The sequence below is a fragment of the Phyllobates terribilis genome, unplaced genomic scaffold (genome assembly GCF_046119375.1).
Source record: "Phyllobates terribilis strain yellow unplaced genomic scaffold, ASM4611937v1 Scaffold_1__5_contigs__length_1240528914, whole genome shotgun sequence".
Classification (NCBI taxonomy): Eukaryota; Metazoa; Chordata; class Amphibia; order Anura; family Dendrobatidae; genus Phyllobates; species Phyllobates terribilis.
Window position 1 is genome coordinate 208,427,428 of NW_027362761.1, and position 21,528 is coordinate 208,448,955.

Here is a 21,528-nt window from a genome sequence, read left to right on the forward strand (position 1 = left end):
TAAATGGTTAGATTACAATGGTCGGAGCAAAGTCTACTTGCTGTAAATACAAGCTGCTATGTTTAACATGCCTGGCATGGTGTAGACTCCGCTCCTGAGCCTGCTCCATACATGGGGCTCGACATAAGATGTACTATTATGTCTTATGTTAAGAAGGGGTTGCAAAGTGTCCAGACACCTTATATAGTTGGCAGATTCAATGCTCATTCAGCCAACAGCTGTCTCACCCTTTTTTTTATGCACCTCATCATGAATCGCGAATGAGCATTAATTTGCTTACGAGGAGTGGAGAGCGCGTATCCACATTGGACACTAGTCAGTGAATGAAGAAACAATTATTTTGCTTAACTGGGGTTCCAGATGCAAAACAAGTGGAAACAATCTCTTCCTTCGGATTCATATCAGCCAATTCTAGTATTAAGCACCGCACCTCCGCAGGAAATTTAACAAACCATCTCTTTCTATTTAGGAAAAAGACGAGCAAGTGGATGTAGTGGAACCGACTCCCAACTGGTTAAATGTCTCTGTAAAGGTGTTTGTTCATTCTCACAAAAGGCAATAAAACTGATGCATGTAACAATCAAATACTCTCTGAATCGTCCTTCTATCACCTCTCTAAAGTTTCGCCTTAAAGCAGTGTTTCTCAACTCCAGTCCTCAGGACCCCCCAACAAGCCATGTTTTCAGGATTTTCTTAGTATTGCACAGGTGATGGAATTATTATCAAGGCATCAAAAAATGCCCCAGGTTCTCTCACCTGTTCAATACTAAGGAGATTCTGAAAACCTGATCTGTTGTGGGGTCCTGAGGACTGGAGTTGAGAAACACTGCCTTAAAGGGTTATTCCATCTTTAAAGATCAGTGGTGTTGGCTAGTGCTGTTTATTAAAATTTGCAACTGTTCTGGAGATTGCAACACTTTACATTTCTCTTGTTTTCAGCTCGTTACCTGGGAAACCAACCACTGCTGCTGTGTAACTTGTAAGCACTGCGTTAAAACCTGGCTTAGGAGATAAGGCTCTCCAGCGATCCAGCTAGTTTCAAAGCAGTGCATGCAAGCTCAATAGAAAAGTGCTTGTAAGCACTGTCCTAGTTCTGTCTAGCAGTGGTGGTCAGTCACCTAGGCAACGAGCTACAGTACAGACCAAAAGTTTGGACACACCTTCTCATATAAAGATTTTTCTGTATTTTCATGACTATGAAAATTGTACAATCACACTGAAGGCATCAAAACTATGAATTAACACAAGTGGAATTATATACTTAATAAAAAAAGTGTGAAACAACTGAAAATATGTCTTATATTCTAGGTTCTTCAAAGTAGCCACCTTTTGCTTTGATGACTGCTTTGCACACTCTTGGCATTCTCTTGATGAGCTTCAAGAGGTAGTTACCGGAAATAATTTTCACTTCATAGGTGTGCCCTGTCAGGTTTAATAAGTGGGATTTCTTGCCTTATAAATGGGGTTGGGACCATCAGTTGTGTTGTGCAGAAGTCTGGTGGATACACAGCTGATAGTCCTACTGAATAGACTGTTAGCTGCTTTTTTCTTGCCATAATACAAATTCTAAGTAAAGAAAAATGAGTGGCCATCATTACTTTAAGAAATGAAGGTCAGTCAGTGCGAAAAATTGGGAAAACTTTGAAAGTGTCCCCAAGTGCAGTTGCAAAAACCATCAAGCGCTACAAAGAAACTGTCTCACATGAGGACCACCCCAGGAAAGGAAGACCAAGAGTCACCTCTGCTTCTGAGGATAAGTTTATCCGAGTCACCAGCCTCAGAAATCGCAGGTTAACAGCAGCTCAGATTAGAGACCAGGTCAATGCCACACAGAGTTCTAGCAGCAGACACATCTCTACAACAACTGTTAAGAGGAGACTTTGTGCAGCAGGCCTTCATGGTAAAATAGCTGCTAGGAAACCACAGCTAAAGACAGGCAACAAGCCGAAGAGACTTGTTTGGGCTAAAGAACACAAGGGATGGACATTAGACCAGTGGAAATCTGTGCTTTGGTCTAATAAGTCCAAATTTGAGATCTTTGGTTCCAACCACCATGTCTTTGAGCGACGCAGAAAAGGTGAACGGATGGACTCTACATGCCTGGTTCCCACTGTGAAGCATGGAGGAGGAGGTGTGATGGTGTGCGGGTGCTTTGCTGGTGACACTGTTGGGGATTTATTCAAAATTGAAGGCATACTGAACCAACATGGCTACCACAGCCTCTTGCAGCGGCATGCTATTCCATCCGGTTTGCGTTTAGTTGGACCATCATTTATTTTTCAACAGGACAATGACCCCAAACACACCTCCAGACTGTGTAAGGGCTATTTGACCAAGAAGGAGAGTGATGGGGTGCTACGCCAGATGACCTGGCCTCCACGGTCACCAGACCTGAACCCAATCGAGATGGTTTGGGGTGAACTGGACCGCAGAGTGAAGTCAAAAGGGCCAACAAGTGCTAAGCATCTCTGAGAACTCCTTCAAGATTGTTGGAAGACCATTTCCAGTGACTACCTCTTGAAGCTCATCAAGAGAATGCCAAGAGTGTGCAAAGCAGTCATCAAAGCAAAAGGTGGCTACTTTGAAGAACCTAGAATATAAGACATATTTTCAGTTGTTTCACACTTTTTTATTAAGTATATAATTCCACATGTGTTAATTCATAGTTTTGATGCCTTCAGTGTGAATGTACAATTTTCATAGTCATGAAAATACAGAAAAATCTTTATATGAGGTGTGTCCAAACTTTTGGTCTGTACTGTATACACAAAAGAAAAGTGCTAATATCTCATCAATGACTGGAAATTTTAATGAACAGTAAATTGCGGAAGTTATCCAACATTACCCATCTATAATAATATGAATAACCTGTTAAGGCTGGCTTCTCTGGGACACAACATCTGGCCCCACAAAAGCCAATGTATAAGGCTGAGTAAATCATCTAATTACATAATTAATTTAATCAAAAAATGTAATTAAAAATCAAATACTTAAATAAAATTCTATAAGGACAACATAAAATATGAACAAATCAACAACAAAAATGAATACGTGTTGAATTACAAAAAGACTTGTGTAACAAAATAAACTGTCTTGGAGATCACATATTAATACCATGATGTAACAATATGAAAGCCATACATACTCTACAACAGTATATCAGACGTTGGACCCTTTGGCGGCACAGAGCAGGGCACTGGCTGTAAATGAGCAAGATGCTCAAGAGGTCACTGGTTCTCCCTGAATAGTCTTCTCCTCCCCCAATACTCTAAAAAAGAATATATACAGACTTAGCTTCCGGCAATGCACCATGGGAAAAAATGCCAAACTGTTCATTAAAGGGACTACGTGATATAGGGAGAATTAACTGCTGCATGGGGGGGGAACATGAATGCTTATGGTCAAAATGGACGAATGAGCCTTTTCCTTTAGGAGAATCAACCTTTTTTGCTATGGATTATTGACTAAGGCTAAGTCTTTTTAATGTGAACCAGTACCCTCCTGAGTAGCATCCAATAATTCCTCTTCAACCTATGTAGTAATATTTTGTATTTGTCAAAATGAACATAAATTCTATTTTTAATTGACCAAATAATACACTGTGTTGTGAGTATTATCTAATTATAATTATGAAACATGATTTCCATTATCCTTAGGACACCCATCGAAGTCTGTTCATTCAGCAATTAAGACCCATCCAAACCCCGCAGCCAAGAATAAAGCTGAAATTATTTGGGCACATTGGTTCTGGAAAGACTACACTTGTGGAGTCATTGAAATGTGGACTCATTCGAAGCTTCTTCAGAAGGCGCAGACCCCGACTTGCATCCACTAATTCAGTGCGCTTCCCCACCTCTCCATTGGCTTCCAAAACCTCAGGCAAGATGAAGCAATCTAAAATCTGGTTTCTTTTTAAATTTGCTTTCAATGAGTGACTTCCTGCATTGCTAGTAGTCCAAAAGGTTCTAAGACATTCTGTAGGTGTCCATTTTCTCCCCACTGATAAGTGGCACAAGTTTTGTGGAGTCATTTGTATTCTGCGCTGCTAGGTAATAATATCAGTGCATGATATAATGACACGGACACTTAAGTCTAGCGAGGTAAAATGCTCAGGTTCCAAATGAAATTGCTTATAATCCAGTGATTTTTTTTTTTCACTGTGGAAAACAAGTCTGTTCTAAAAAGATCTATTCATCACACTGAACAAGCTGACACTGGTGAAATGAATAGAGATCACTTCAAGAGGAAGAAGCCTTATGTTGAATCCAAAATTACTACGATGACATAATTTACTTTAATTGTTCATTACTTTTACAACAGAGGCATTCACTCATTTGTTATGCTTTAGAAGCACTCTAGAGGCATATATTAAGGTAAAGATGTAGAACCCAGCGCTTTTCTGTGAAATCTCTTTTAGGCTATGTGCCCACGATGCAGAAATGCTCAGGTTTTTTTTTGGTTAAGAGATAAAAATAGATATTTATAAAGGGAATTTCAGATATTACTCAACCCTTTTAAGAGCAGAGTTTATAAAAACAGGTCTTATAAGATTCTTAACATTCACAAATAGAAAAGAGGTATGAACAAGATAGAATAACACAGACCTCATCAATGCACAGAAGGTGGGAAAAAGTCCAGGTTGGCTTCCTTTTAAATGTAAATAAAATAAGGGTATTTTCATGATCCTGAATATTGACAGCATATCCTTAGGATGTGGCCTAAATTTCTGATTGTTGCTTGTGCAGCACATGTTTCATGAGCTGCTTGGAGGAGCCATGGCAATCTAAGAGCGCTGCACTCACTTCTGCACACTGTCTACATAGTAGTGATGGTGCAGGGTATTGAGGCATTGGTCCATTGAAGTGATCAGGACTGCCGCGACACTTAGCACATACTCTGCTGTGTAGATGACATGCAGATAAAATACCCAAAAGAGGCTTCGACATGTGTCATATACGACGGCCTCCTCAAACAACCAATTATATTCAGCGGTGCTGAATCAGCCCCCGTACCGATTTGTCTGTCTTTTACTACAAACCGCAAGCTCTAGAGAAAATACCTTATAGCAAAGAGTCTAGATGGAGAAAAAAGAACCCTAGCTAGTAAGTAGAACTCTTCAATAAACTAATGCATTTACTCTGCCACTTCCACACCAGCATTTTTCAGTACAATAAAGGTAGGTGGTGTTTAAAAAAAATTCAATCGACAAGTAGGAAAAAAAAATGCACGTAAATTGGGTGGTTCTGCAAATTCTTGAAGCTGCAGCTTATTTCATTCTTTTCATGTGTATTTCACTCTTTATAATCCAAAAAATGAAGTGTGCAGCAAATACCACATGTAACACACTTTAAATACTACTCCCTCTATGTACATGAGCTGCAGAATAAGAGTTAGTGTTGACTAGTATGGACATCGGTGTATGACTGTAACCTGTTCTTACTTGGCTCTTCTTCACTGTTCAGTTTCAGTTAGCATCTGTGATTTATACCCAGGCTGTGAAAATGTCAGCGTAAGAAGTCGAAGTATGATGTTCGAGCCTGGCCTCACCAAAGGCGTCCTGGAGGTGTTTGTGTCTCCATCACATCATCCCCACTGCTCTGCTGACGACCAGTCCACAAAAGCTATTGACATCCAGAATGCCAATCTGAACGGTGCGTTACGTTGCGTATTGTTTACATTGATGTATCTTAGAATTAAAGGGAATCTGTCAACACGTTTTACTATGTAATCTGAGAGCAGCATGATGTAGTGGCAGAGACCCTGTTTCCAGTAAGTGTGTCACTTACTGGGCTGTGTATTGCGGTTTCAATACAATCAGAATTTTATCAGCAGGAGATTATCACAAGAGGACAACTGGCCTCTTGCATCCTAGTCCAACCACGCTCCTAGCACTGATTAGCAATTCTCCATCACTATAGAATGTACACAGAAATACTGTGACACTCTCACAACTGTATAACTCAGTAAACTAAATGATACACCGCTGGAATCAGGGTTTCTGCCCCTACTTCATGCTGCTGTCAGATTACATAGCAAAACCTGATTCCCTTTAAGAGTTATCTGAAAAAGTATATACTGTATTTTCTGAAAATTATTACTTGATGGTTCCATCCCATCACAATTCCAGTCCACAGTAAAAATAAAGGATGGTAGCCTGCTATGAAGTGTCTTAATCCTATTTTATATAGTAAGACATTGGCATAATGTGTTCAAGGGTATTGTGATCTTTCGTGTCCTGTTATTACTAATCTCTTCCATAGTTCACATGTTCTGTACCTATGGCTCATATTTAGTACATCCACAATTATGACTAATCTTTTATCTTAATAGATCACCCTGTAAATATTTTGCTTTGTCACCCGATATTGCAAAATTATAACTGTATAACTATATCTATATTTTCCTCTGTTTTTTCTGTAGGTGTTGGAGATTTCAGCGTCTGGGAATTTTCAGGAAACCCTACATATTTTTGCAGCTATGACTATTTTGCTGCAAATGATCCCTCCTCGGTGCACATAGTTGTCTTCAGCCTTGAAGAACCATATGAAATTCAGCTGAATCAAGTCATATTCTGGCTCAATTTTCTGAAATCACTTGTGCCTGTTGAAGAACCAATAGGCAAGTTATGAAGTGCTAACATAAGAAAAATCCATCATATTATATTTAGGGTCTCTCCAACATATAAGAGCCATGAACATTAACCCCTTTAAACCAGTGGCAATTTTGTTTTTGCATTTTTCATTTTTTACGCCCCTTACTCCAAGAGTCCAATTTTTTTAATTTTTTATGTTGTCATAGCCATAGGAAGGCCTTTATGGATGTGACAATACCAAGTATGTTTCTTTTTTTTTCTATTTTAGCTTATTTTTTTAATTTCTTTAATTTTAATGGGGAAAATGAGGGGGTTGTGATTATAATTGTTTTGGGATTTTTAAAACTGTTTTTTTATTTATTATTTTTTTGGTCTCCTATGGGGACCTGAACCTGTGATTATCCTATGTACCACAGTATTTTTACAAATACAAAACCGCCACAGTGGATTTATGCAAATATCATAATTCCTAAAGGAAAAGAGAGGTTTAACTCCTTAGATATATATAACCAATGAAAATGTGGAGCACTAAACCCCAATAAGAGATCGTACTAGCAAAATACTCATAATGATGTAAAAAGTATAAATGTTATTAATTATTAAAAAGAGAAGTAATAAACAGGTACAGATGGGTATATGGTGACGATACAAAAGACAAACGAATTAAACCAGCAATCGTAGCATATATAATTGTCCAGTTACAAAAAAGAGAGGAGAGGTGAGCAATCACAGAGTGGTCTACACCCAGCCAAACAAGCTGCACTGCAGTAACCTAGCTCAAAGAGGGATATGGTATATAAATACTAAATCAATGTGATCAAGAAATAGCATTTCCACTCTCCAGTAAAGAGGTTAGAGGCTAATAATACATTTTTATTTATATAGCGCCAACATATTCCACAGCACTTCACAATTAAGTAGGGACATATACAGACAATATAAACAGTACAATGAATCACAAATCAACAGTTGCAGTAGTATTGAGGGCCCTGCTCGCAAGCTTACAATCTATATGGAAATAGGGGGACGCAATAGGTGGAACATGGTCATCAGCCAGTATCAGTAGATAAGAGCAGTTACTGTGTGCTATTGGGTGCATGGAGGATGTGGAGACAGATGAATATGCAGGGGCAGATTAAGATTAACATTTAGGAGGGAACAGGGGAGAGTTAGGTTGGTGAGTTGAGGTGATAGGCTTGTCTAAACAGATGTGTTTTTAAAGCACGTTTAAAAACATGGGGGCTAGATATCAGTGCATTCCAGAAAACTGCCGCATCACAAGAGAAGTCTTGGAGACGGAGGTGTGAGGTTCGGATTAAGGAGGATGTTAGTCTTAGATCAGTTGCAGAATGGAGGGCACAGGAGGGGCTATAGACAGAAATGAGGGATGAGATGTAGGGCGGTGCAGAACTGTGGAGAGCTTTGTGGGTGAGCGAGATGAGTTTGTATTGTATTCTGTAGTGGATGGGTAACCAGTGCAATGACTGTCACAGGGTAGAGGCGTAGATGAAGTGGGCTGATAGAAATACGACCCTGGCTGCTGCATTCAGAATGGATTGGAGAGGAGAGTTTGTTTAGAGGGAGACCGATTAGAAGAGAGTTGCAGCAGTCCAGATGAGAGTAAATAAGAGCGACCGTAAGAGTTTTTGTAGTACCAAAGGAGAGAAAAGGTCGGATTCTGGAGAAGTTTTTAAGGTTCAGGTGACATGAGCGAGTGAGTGTATATGGGGAATAAAGGAAAGCTGTGTGTCAAATATGACTCCAAAATAGCGAGCTTGCTGCTTGGGATTTATGGTGGCACCACACAAGGAAATTGAAAAGTCAGGTATAGGTAGGTTAGTAGTAGAGGGAGGAAACACAAGGAGTTCAGTTTTGGAGAGATTCAGTTTCAGATAGAGGGAGGACATGATGTTAGAGACAGCAGAAAGACCAGCACTGGTATTTTGTATTAGAGTGGGGGTGATGTCAGGTTAAGAGATGTATAGTTGGGTGTCCTCAGCATAGAGATGATACTGGAAACCAAATCTGCTGATGGTTTCTGCAATAGGGGCAGTATACAAAGAGAAGAGGAGGGGGCCTAGGACTGAGTCTTGTGGAACCCTGATAGTAAGGGGAAGATTAGAGGAAGAAGAGCCGGTGAAAGATACCCATGAAGGAGCTTTCAGAGAGATAGGAGGAGAACCAGGATAGAAAGGTGTCCTTGAGGCCTATAGAGTGGAGCATAGTGAGGAGGAGCTGGTGATCCACAGTGTCAAAAGCGTCATAGAGATCCAGGAGAAACAGCAGGGAGTAGTGACCATTAGATTTAGCTGTTAGTAGCTGTTAGATCCATAGGCTGACTGAAAAAATGTAGGGATAACGCTCAATCCATAGCTCCTTACTTAAAGTGCAATATAGTGCTTACCCATGTTGCAGAGTGTCGGGTGTACGTTCATGGTGTCGCCCCGATGCACGTTTCGCGTGTTGGGCTTCCTCTGGGGATTTTTTTTGGTCTATGGGGACTTGAAAATGTGAGTATCCTATGTTCTACAGTACCACAGTATTACAGAATTATAATGAAAGTATATATAATGAAGGTATACCAAGTTGGTGCACACATCAACAATCATTCCATATAAATACTGCTGCAAGAGATTGACAGTAAATGGTTAATAGCAGCGAATGGAGCTTACCTCTGGCCGCTGCTGCTAGATGGCAGCAATATAACATAGCCGGCATCTAGTGCATGTGGACGGAGCTCATGTCCTTAACCCTCCCCATATATGTAATTTTGTGCTAAGTGGTTAATGACCAGGCCTAATGGCCCCCACTTCTTTTTATGCTTCATAGATACATTCCATTCACCAGAGTTTTTTCGTTTTTCGTGAATGAAAACGTGTATTTGACAGTGCTACCATTTTGGGATACATACAAACTAGTATCTAACTTTCATTAACTATATGGCAAGAGATAGGAAAAAAAATGCAGCAATTCTACTGTTGTGTTTTTACATTTTAAATGTTATGCTTTTCATTTGCTGCATAAATAAAGTGTTAACTTTATTCTGTGGGTCAGCATGAGTATGGCAACACACAATTTGTTTTATCCACAACTTTTCGCTATGTAACTGTAAATGTATGTAGTTTATTTATGTTTTATTACTCTTGTACAAAAAGCATTATAAAAAAAATAACTTTTTTTTTACCGTAACATTCTAAGAGCCATAAGTAAAACATTTTTCCATCAACAGACCCATATGAGGGCTTATTTTATGCATGACAAGATGTTATTTTCTTGGTCCAATTTTTGGGGGTTCATATGGCTTTTTTTTTTTATTCACTTTTTAGTACACTTTTTGGGAAGTGAAATTAATGTAACCATTTCCAGACCGCCCATACACTTTAAATGTCCATTCGGTCCTGCTCTTACTCTACGGTGACGTTCTAAATCGTCACGGCGAGCTCCCCATAGAGAAGGCACAGATGATTTACTATAGTCTCTGCTTTATCGATCACTGTGTACACAGCGCTGAACAAATGCTGTGTACACAGTAATAGTAAGTGCTAAGGCCACTTCTTCCCTGACCTAACAGTCATGTGATCGCTAGGTGTAGAGATGGAGCTGGACCTGCCTGGTCCTAGGAGCCCCAGATAGCTCTGCTATGCTGCCAGGAAGATTGCATTTCCACTGTAACTGGGCCTAATATACCTACCCCAGTTACAGAGCTAACAAGGTAAAAAAAAATGCCCCCTAAAGGTCTTTTATGAACTTATGGGAGGCACAATACGTGAAATAAATTAAAAATGAAAAAATGAAATTATAAAAAGCTGGTTAAATAAAGCCACTGTCAATTCAAATTGATCACTAGCATAGAACATAAAAATAGTTAGAGAGGAACACATTTTTAAATATATGTTAGTGGTTCTTTGTAATTATTAAAAAAATTAAATATGTGCAAAAGAGACACTTATCTCCCCACAATTATCAGCAAATAAAAAAGAGAGTGTGACAATGACCTAAAGATTCAAAAATTATTTGAATATCCGAACGAGAATATAATATGAAGTGAAATTATGTCCAGCCGTGGACAATCCCTTAAAAACACAAATTTAATGAAATCAATGTTACAGAGGGGTAAAACAAACATCAAAGGGTAAAATAATATTATTTAGGATGAAAAGTGCAAATACAAATATCAAACTTGTCTGTATTGAAGGGGTAGTTATGAAAATATATGTAGAGAGGAATCAGGAGATCATATTATGGAGTCTGTTAACTTGTACCATTGCTGGTGTCTGAAACTAGACCAGTGGAACCCCTATGGTGCCATCAATGACATTTTCACCCAGTGCATTTTGAACAACTTAAAGATAAAAAATACTTACATGACATAACTTAAAAAACTTTAAAGCTTACATCTATACTAGTGTTTTTAATTGTCACAGTACTCCTTTAAGTGTAATGCATATGGCCATCTTTACAAGGATTTAACTTTTTGCTGGTTTACTCGTATTTTTGAGTTTCCGCTGTACAGAAACTCCCATTGATGAGTTCACTGTGACACATGCACTGGTTCATTTAGGAGCCATGTAAATGAAGGCATAATTAAGTCCTGTTATTTCTCTTCATTAAACAAAATATTAATGAGGTGTACTTTTCTCTTGTTGTTACTACTACAAGTTGCCATGAGGTCCCTGGGTGCTGGACTGCTGCTCCCAACACTAATCCTGATTTTCTACGCCATAAGATCACTTTCTCTGCTTATGTTTTAGAAGTGTAATCAAATTCTGTGAGCCGCTTAGCTGTGTATATCCAATAAATCCCCGTTCGAGAAGTTGTTTTCCCACTCTTAGCTCGAGAAACTCTTTATCCTAATCCAACAAGACAAAATAGCACATAGGATATAGTCATGTTCATAGTATTGTAGTATACTATATCAAACATGACAGTGCCAGTGCTCAGATCAGGTCAGATGGCCTTTGTGTGCACATCTGTCTTATTTAAACTGTAGACAAATTAGTTTTTTTTCTTTGTCAAATATTTAACGTAAGAAATATTAAAAATTATTCATATAGACCGCTGAACAGGGTCTGCAAAAAATTTTGATCCAAAAACATTGGGTCATGTATTTATACTGAAGGGCTGTACCAGGGTAACTCTACTGTTGGAGTTAGTGCGAATCCTGATCCGTCGGCCACGTCTGAAATCTGTGATCGCTGTACAAGAACCCTGAAAATCACATCCTGACATCTATGACTCTTTTTTTGATTAGCCAGGGTGGCGTGATGTCCCATGTACATCACTCTACAACAATGACATTGCACCAGACTAGCTAATCAAAATAACATCCATGTATGCTGAGAATGAGGAGACTGTTTTCAGGTGTCTTGTCCAGCGACCACTGAATAGTGACAGTGGCTACTGAATTGATTTGCACCAACTCTATTTATTGTAGTGTGCCATATTCCTCAACATGATTCATGCTGTTTGACAAATATATTATAACTACTGAGTTACACCAGGTTTTACCTGGCATCACTTGCTGACACTTTTCCATTTTTTGGTACATAAGTTGCAGAATGTTTGACAAAAAACATAATCGATGATGAAGAAGGTATCTCTAAGTAGCCAGCTCTGTGCCTGTTGATTTATATAATCACTGAATAAAGGTACAGTATTATTAAAACTTAAAGGGGTTGTCCACTACTCTAATAACCCCTTCTTAATGCCTATGTTTCCCCCTTCTAAAATAATAACACTCAAACTCACCTGCGTTGTCGGTACTGGCTCTCTCGGGGATCGCATGACAGTATGTCACACGATCCCTGGGGCCAACAGTGCTGGGTTCACTTTCCGTGCCTTCAGATGAATCTTAACGTATATGTAGGAAGTAAGAAACACCCATCCCTGGGAGAACCAGTGCCGACACTATTGGAATGGTTCGGAGGGGGAGTATAAAAGTTAATATTTTACAAGGGGGTGACATAGGTATTGGGAAGGGGTTGTCCAATTAGTGGACAACCCTTTTAATTGTCATTAATTGTAAACATGTAACAAATCATTTTCAGACGGCGTGGTTTTGTATGCCTGTGGTAGGTAGCAAAAAAAAAGTAGTATAGGACTCGATATGTTCAGCCTGAGCACCATTCTTTTCATTGATAAATGTCATATTGTGACTAATGCAATCAAGGCGGTCACCAAGCATTTGTGATGTTCCCTATCTGATGATCAGAAGCAACATGGGCATATAACAATGTCCATTACTGGAATGAGTAGATAACTACGAGAAAAACATAGCAGAGTCATGTGGACAATAACCATATCAATTTATATGTTTATGCTACTATATGGACAAATATATAGACCAATCGCTCTAAACACTATCAGAGAGGAAGGTGGCCTGAAGGTCAGAAATGAGCGACACGAGGTCATCAATAAATAAATGTAGTAACTTTATTAATTGCATAGATACAGGTAGGTAGAAAAAAGTGCATCAGACAAATACATAATACATAGTGGCAGGTACTAGACTTTTATATAGTTATACATGAATACAATGGATGTAATCGGTATATAATGTACATATGATGAATCATGTACTAACCTACAGACTCTAATCAATTAAGGTAATACAATACAATGGCAATATTGAAGTATTTTGATAAATGTTCATATGGAGTAATATAATCTATTTAGATGAAGGTAACAAAGAATATTTAGCCGTATGATCTGTAGGTTAGTACACGATTCATCACATGTACATTATATACCCGATTACATCCATTGTATTCATGTGTAACTATATACAAGTCTGGTACCTGCCTCTATGTGCACTTTAGTCTTTTTTATTATGTATTTGTCTGATGCACTTTTTTCTACCTACCTTTATCTATTCAATTAATAAAGTTACTCCATTTATTTATTGATGACCTCGTGTCGCTCATTTCTGACCTTCGGGCCACCTTCCTCTCCATTACTGGAATGAGAATATTAAATGATAAAATACTGTTGTAAAATAAGGCGAGTTTTTAATTCTTGTCCTGTTTTTTATGCTATAGCCTATGGAGGCAAGCTGAAGAATCTTCTGAAGGTAGTCTTGGTTGCCACCCATGCAGACATCGTGAATCTCCCACATCCTGCAGGAGAGTTTGGATATGACAAGGATATGTCACTGCTGAAAGAAATAAGAAACCGGTAATGATTTGGGCGCTATTGCTACATTTAGCAGTAGTTCTCGGTGTTTTAACACTTTGTTTTTAAACAATCACTTGTAGATGGATTGTAATCTATGGGCAGATTCTGGCAGGAGATGTTCTGTTCCCCTGCAGTGCCACCAGTGGAGGAAGAAAGATTATTACACAGTGCCATTTCATATCAAAGGGCTGACGCTATAATACATGGACATAGATTCTATCGTTTGCTTCAAAATTTGTGTAGCAGGAACAATTATTTTCCTGTAACATGATGGACCTCATAAGGCAATAGCTTCCATTAGGCACTGTTGGTATACATTATTTTCCATTTTTCTGCTCCTATGATGGATCTGTCATCTCGGTCTTATGTGGTAGTATACAGCTACAGTACACTCTGCAAGATCATACATAATGTAATTTACAGATTTTATCCTGGTTTTCTTTACACTCACTGAGCACTGTCTGTGTAACAAGTTTATTTTGAAGTCTTTCCTTGGCCTTGTGTGTGATAATTGTATTTTCTCTACATTGTCAGGTTCGGTAATGACCTCCAGATCTCTGACAAGCTGTTTGTGCTGGATGCTGGTGCATCTGGTTCTAAGGATATGAAGCTTCTGCGCAATCATCTCCAGGAATTGAGAAGCCAGCTAGTTTCTGTAAGTCATTGGCTATTGCCGGAAATGTTATTTACAAGGAGTTTGTAGTTATAAAAATTCCTAAAAATATAACTAGAGATGGGAGAATAGGTTCGCAGGACTCCTGTCCATCTGCCAGGGTAGTGATTTGTGACCACTATATGAGACACCTACGAATCCCCTTATCTACCGGCTCTTCTTTAGATTTGCCAGCCTGGCTAATTAAAAGTATCCAGGAATGCCAGGTGGTAAAGAGATTCCCGTATAGAGGCCACAGATTACTGACATGGCCGATGGACCGGAGTCCTGCAAATGGATTCTTCCATTCCTAAATATTACCTGTATTCAGTAAGGCGTTTTTATATAAGAGCACAAAGTTGTGGAACTGCAGAATATTAGGTTTGTAGAAGAATTACAGTAAAGCATTTATAGACTGTAATAAATTGAAAGCAAACCAGGAATTCTGGGCATTCACAGCTGGACCACAAGCACGTATAAGTAATATATCATGTGCTATTTTTTAAAAGGAATCTGTCAGCAGGTTTTGCTTCTTCATCTGAGAGCAGCCTGATGTAGGAAAAGAGACCCTGAATCCATTGATGTATCACTTACCCACGTGGTCAAAATTGTTGGTACCCCTCGTTTAATTAAACAAAAACCCACAATGGTCCCAGAAATAACTTCAATCTGACAAAAGTAACAATAAAAGACTCTCCAAAAAACATATACTCCTTGAGAAAGCCATCCGGCGAAACGGCGTTGGAGGTGGTGGGGCCTAGCCATATGGTATTTATATTGAAGTCATTCCCTTCTATGTATACATTTATTAAATGAATAATTTTAAAATGATTGAGTGTTTTTTCATTGTTTTTTGAGAAAGTCTTATATTGAAGATTAATGAATTACCTGGTGTAATATACTGTGCTATTTCTGGTTAGTTGTGTTGTGAAAAGTAATACATTAAAAATCTATGAAAATGAACATATGAAAGTCAGTCATTGCTTTTCAACCCTGCTTCCACAGAATTTAAAAAGAAATTAAACTCCTGAAATAGGCCTGGACAGAAATGATGGTACCCCTGAAAATAATGTGACAAAAGGGACATGTTAAATCAAGTTGTGTCCACTAATTAGCATCACAGGTGACTACAATCTTGTGATCAGTCAGTGGGCCTGTATATAGAGCTACAGATACTCGCTGTGCTGTTTGGTGACATGATGTGTACCACACTCAACATGGACCAGAGGAAGCAAAGGAAAGAGTTGTCTCAGGAGGTTAGAAAGAAAATTATAGACAAGCATGTTAAAGGTAAAGGTTATAAGACCATCTCCAAGCAGCTTGATGTTCTTGTGACTACAGTTGCACACATTATTCAGAAATTTAATATCCATGGGACTGTAGCCAACCTCCCTGGACGTGGCCGCAGGAGGAAAATGGATGACAAATCAAAGAGACGGATAATACGAATGGTAACAAAAGAGCCCAGGATAACTTCTAAACTGATTAAAGGTGAACTTCAAGCTCAAGGAACATCAGTGTCAGATCGCACCATCCGTTGTTGTTGTTTGATTCAAAGTGGACTTCATGGGAGACGACCAAGGAGAACACCATTGTTGAAAAAAAATCATAAAAAAGCCAGACTGGAATTTGCCAAACTACATGTTGACAAGCCACAAAGCTTCTGGGAGAATGTCCTATGGACAGATGAGGCAAAAATGGAAGTTTTTGGCAAGGCACATCAGCTCTATGTTCACAGACAGAAAAATGAAGCATATCAAGAAAAGAACACTGTCCCTACTGTGAAACATGGAGGAGGCTCTGTTATGTTCTGGGGATGGTCTGCTACATCTGGCACAGGGTGTCTTGAATCTGTGCAGGGTACAATGAAATCTCAAGACCATCAAGGAATTCTAGAGAGAAATGTGCTGCCCAGTGTCAGAAAGCTTGGTCTCAGTCGCAGGTCATCTAGCAGCAGGATAATGACCCAAAACACACAGCTAAAAAAACACTCAAGAATGGCTAAGAGGAAAACATTGGACTATTCTGAAGTGGCCTTCTATGAGCCCTGACCTAAATCCTGTTGTGCATCTTTGGAAAGAGCTGAAACATGTCGACTGGAAAAGGCAACCTTCAAACACGAGACAACTGGAGCAGTTTGCTCATGAGGAGTGGGCCAAAATACCTGTCTAGAGGTGCCGAAGTCTCATAGACAGTTACAGGAATCGTTTGATTGCAGTCATTGCCTAAAAAGGTTGTTCAACAAAATATTAAGTTAAGAGTACCATCATTTCTGTCCCGGCCTATTTCATGAGTTTAATTTTTTTTTAAATTCTGTGGAAGCAGGGTTGAAAAGCAATGACTGACTTTCATTTGTTCATTTTCATAGATTTTTAATTTATTATTACTTTTGTCAGATTCAAGTTATTTCTGTGACCATTGTGGGTTCTTCTTTCATTAAATGAGGGGTACCAACAATTTTGACCATGTGTGCAGATTACTAGCTGCAGCTGTTCTGACTCATTCAGTGTTTTTAGATTTAGCAATACAGCAGAGCTGAGGAAGCTGCCCCCGCCCACAACAGGCTCTGTGTATAGAAAGTCCATAGACAGTGAGGTGCCAATCACAGGAGGGGGGCGTGTCGGACTAGCATGCACAAGCTGCTGTGTCCCAGCAGTGATAAGCTACTGGTACTAAAACAATCATTGCAAGCAAACAAAACCACAGAGCTTGAGAAGAGGCATCCCTGAAATCTGTGTATTAGCCCCTACCTCATGCTGTTTTAAGATTACTTAGCAAAAACCTACTGACAGATTCCCTTCAAAGGCAACCTGTCACCTGAACCATGGGCAGCATGAATCCGTAAACAGCTCCTGGTTTATAAACATATACTGTCTTTGGGCATGTTCACACATTGCACTTTTGCAACTCTTTTTCTTGCGTTTTTCTCCTATTCATTTGACTGGCTGAAAAGTGTTGCAAAAAATGCTGACAGAATCGACATGCTGCATCTTGGCAAAAAAGCAGCAGGGCTCGAAATATGTGATGGAAATAAACCCTTTGTGTGCATGGTATGTCAGAAAACTCCTTGCTTATGCTGGTCCTGTAAAACGCTGTGTATTTCGCGTACCACGCTGCATAAAAATTGCCCAGATTTGATGACATTTTAGTGAAACATGCAACTTTTTGCCCTTTAAAGTCGCAATAAAGGTTAAAGACAAAAAACAAGAACATTTTTGGTTTTATGCAAAATTCCTGATCCACATGCTCAAGTTTTAAGAATTGGGTGCCCAAAACGTCAACTAATATCACAAGACAAAAAAAAAGAAACCAGAATCATTATACCAAGTCCCGAATCAGAAAGGTGTACAGCAAATATAATCCTACAAAGGAGCATTTTTACCAAATAGAAACAAGCTACAAATACATAAGTATATACAAATCCAACCAAAAGTATATGACAATATTAATTTATTCAATAATAAGACATGCAGGACAATTAAAATCAAATAAAAAATGAAGAAGAATGAGTCTGAAATGAAAGAATAACAACATGATATAAAAATAGACTTCAAAAATGTTCTCCATGAGTGGTCAGTATTACTTGCTCTATTTTGCATTTTTGTAAACCTTGGCCTAATAATGAAATAATAATATAAAACTATATTAATTTATGACCCGATACCTGAAATATAACTTTTACCGGTCCCATCATGCCACCTTGTGGCAATCCCTCAAATCTATTTTCATATCTTGTTGCAATCACATACTGCTGCCTCCATCCTCTTCATTTCGAATTTGATTTTAATTGTCCTGCATGTCTCATTATTGAGTGCATTGAATATTGTCATATACTTATGGTTGTATTTGTATATTATTTATATTTGGGAAAACCGCTTCTTTGTAGAATTATAAAAAAGAAAAGTGACTTAAAAATGCAAATGACGAATCAGGCTTTTTGTTCTTGTTTGATCTTGTGTTTGTTCTTGTTTTAAGGTAGAAATGTACCATGAATTAAGCAACCTAAATTTCCTTACCATCAAGGACTTGTTCACACAGTGTTTTTGCCTTGAAGAAACTCCACGTTTTAGAGTTATCAGTAAAGTAAATGAGACTTCTAAAATCTCATGCACACACTGTTTATTTTTTCCTTTCAGATTTTAAGCAATTTCATATCTGCAGCATGTCAATTCTTTCAGTGTTTTTGCAGCGTTTTTCATCCTTTATAATAAATAAGAAAAAAACGCATCTTTAGGCTGCGTTCACACATTGTGTATTTGCTGCTTTTTTTTTTTACGCGTGCTTATTTTCCTGTAGTTTTTACCTGCTTTTTTTACGCAGGTAAAAAAGCACCTCCATTCACACTCTGCGTTTTTTGCTGCGTTTTTTTACGCATGCGTTTTTTCTGCAGTGTACACTCATACTGTATTATGTAGTTTCTCCTGCACCTCCGTAAAAAAGCGCTGGAATTACGCAGTGTGTGAACACCGCTGCGTAATTCCATCGCTTATAATGGGCACAATATGTGAGAAAGCGCAGGCCGCGGTGCGTAAAGAATTGACATATCAATTCTTTACGCAGCTGCGTCCTGCGCTTTCTCCTATTGTGCCCATTATAAGCGATGGAATTACGCAGCGGTGTTAACACACTGCGTAATTCCAGCGCTTTTCTATTGAGGCGCAGGAGAAACTATGGATACTCACCTATCTGATGGATGGCAGAGGCGTCCGGTCCGGTCCCGCGCTTCCAGCATCTGCCGGTGAAACGATCAGGTAACTGTAGCTTACCGGCTTTCGTTCAGCTGATTTACAAGCCGGTCACCTGACAGTCAGCTGATCGCTTCACGGCAGAAGCATGTTTAATTTGTTAGTCGGTGCTGTGTCTTGAGAAGGGTTAGTATCTGTCGCTGAGGCCAGGTCCTGGTGCCGTGTATGGACATTGGAGATCAGTTGCCACATGTGATTGTGATGTCTTGCCACCCTGCTGGATTTGAGGAATTCATCTAAAGACTGTTGTTGCATTTTCCTTGGCGTCGGATTACCAGGTGGCGCCCCCGGATTTGTTCCTTTTGTTGTAGGCCACATTGCAGCCTCTAAAGAATCGTATCTACGTTTGGTGGAATATTCTCCCAGTCCCAATAAAGGTCTTTTCAATTGTTCATTGGTCTGCTGTCCCTGTCTGCTTTGTCTCGCACCCTGTCACAAACTGGTTGGCAGCAGTGGGATCAGAGCAGAGGGAATGGAGAACAGCGGCCCAGCAATGACTGGAGAGCCAGAACCTCAGGATACAGGAATTGGACTGTGGGCAACCTACAAACAAAGACCCGTGAATTAGGGGTCCGTTTCAAAGGACTGTCCAAAGATTAACTAATTGAGGTTTTGGAAGGAACTAGCCTTCAAGATTGCACAAGAGAGGAATTCCTAGAGCAATTGGAGCAAAGACGAGACCTGGAGGTAACTTCCCGAAAAAAGTTAGTGGGTTGTGTGGTATGAAGAGGAGGTGGCATTGGTGGGGGTGAAGCCACCATAGAAGATAAATGGAGACCATTCGGAGAGCTCATGAAAGGTAGTTCACTATGGAAGCAGCTAGAAGCCCAAGGCAGACATTACTCACAACACCCACCATGATGGAAGCCCCAAGAGTGTCCCGCAGGAACTTTAAGCCTTTTAATGAGGCTTCAAGGGACATTGAGGGATTCTTCCAAGACTTTGTACATCAATGTCAGTTAATGAAAGTTCCAGAAATGGAGCGGGTTAGACATCTGGTGGAGCTCTTAGAGGGTGGAGCTGCAGAAGTCTATCGAGCTATGGACCCTCGGTGGAACCGCGAGTATGAGGACATTAAGGAAACCATCCTGGAACATTATGCTGTTACTCCAGACACTTACAGGACTCAGTTTCTCACATTAGCCTGTAATAGGGAAGGCTTTTTTAAAATGTATGCCCATATGATCAAACAGGCATGTCATCGCTGGCTGGAGGGAGATAGAACCTTAACTTGGGAGACCATCATCCAGGTCATCTTAAAAGAACAGTTCTTTACCAAATGCCCTGCTGAGATCAGGGAATTGGTTTATGAGAGAAAACCAGTGACAGAACGAACTGCTATTTTAGCTGATAAGGTTCTTACCATCAAGCCTCAGTGGAAAAAGCTACAGGTGGCTGAATAAAAAACTGCCAACACCCCACCATCAGTGGTTCCTTGTCTTTCAGTCCCCAAGATTTTCTGTCCCACTAAACCACTAACTCATGTTGATACCCATGTGAGTTACCTTTCAGCTAGTCCTACGTCATCCTCTGGAATGCGACAAGGAGAGAAAGTAGTAGAGCACAGGTGTTATGGTTTTGGGCATCTGCAGGTCACATGCCCAGCTATCCAGTGGAGGAATCGTCCTCAACCCCAACAACCACCTCATGCTCCTTCACATGGATATGAGCCTGCAGGTTTCCTTACCTCCTTCCCCAGAATGCAAATGGGAAGGAGTGCGACACAGCACAGATGCTACTGATGCGGGCAGCCTGGCCTTCTGCAAGACAACTGCCCTCGTGATCAATTGAGGAATGACCCTGCACCAAATTGGCCTATCCATTATTTACAGCCAAATACAAGGGAGGAAGAGGTGCCACCCCTCCAAGTTGACTTGCCTAATGACTCAGACACCCATGTTCAACCATTAGGGGTTTGTAGGGCTTGGGCCACAGCCACGAGTTCCTCTAATAATCAAAGAAAACACTTACAGGAGATTGTGCTGGACTGTCAGAGGGTTCTTGGTTTTTGTGACTGGGGCATTTCTCACCATAGCTGATCCCAGAGTGGTTCGGCCAGAGGCAATACAGCAAGGACCTGCGATTAACATTGAGTTAGCTGGAGGCCAATGGAAGAATTTCCCAAGAGCAAGTGTAAAACTGGACTTTGGGCTCAAGCAATGCTTGGTTTGGGTGATGAGTCGTCTGCCTGCAGATATTGTCCTAGGAAATGATGTGGGAAATCTATAGTGCCAATTTGTGGGTGCCGGAAGCAGAGTTTAAGTCAAAGAGGATGCAAAATGGAGCCCGGACCTTCAACCCTATAACTTTATCGTATAATATCCAAAAGAGAACCAACACCAAAATGCAGATGGATTGTACAGACA

General features: G+C 39.7%; 1 protein-coding gene across 1 annotated transcript in view; it reads left to right on the plus strand.

Moving 5' to 3' along the window:
• Window positions 1-21,528, plus strand: part of LOC141192604 (death-associated protein kinase 1-like) — a 73,964-nt gene that overhangs the window by 44,563 nt on the left and 7,873 nt on the right. Inside the window, exons 13-18 of the mRNA XM_073662084.1 lie at window positions 470-532; window positions 3,657-3,879; window positions 5,463-5,651; window positions 6,421-6,618; window positions 13,630-13,765; window positions 14,300-14,420. Of these exons, the coding sequence (XP_073518185.1) occupies window positions 470-532; window positions 3,657-3,879; window positions 5,463-5,651; window positions 6,421-6,618; window positions 13,630-13,765; window positions 14,300-14,420 (930 nt within the window). The remainder of the gene's footprint in view (window positions 1-469; window positions 533-3,656; window positions 3,880-5,462; window positions 5,652-6,420; window positions 6,619-13,629; window positions 13,766-14,299; window positions 14,421-21,528) is intronic.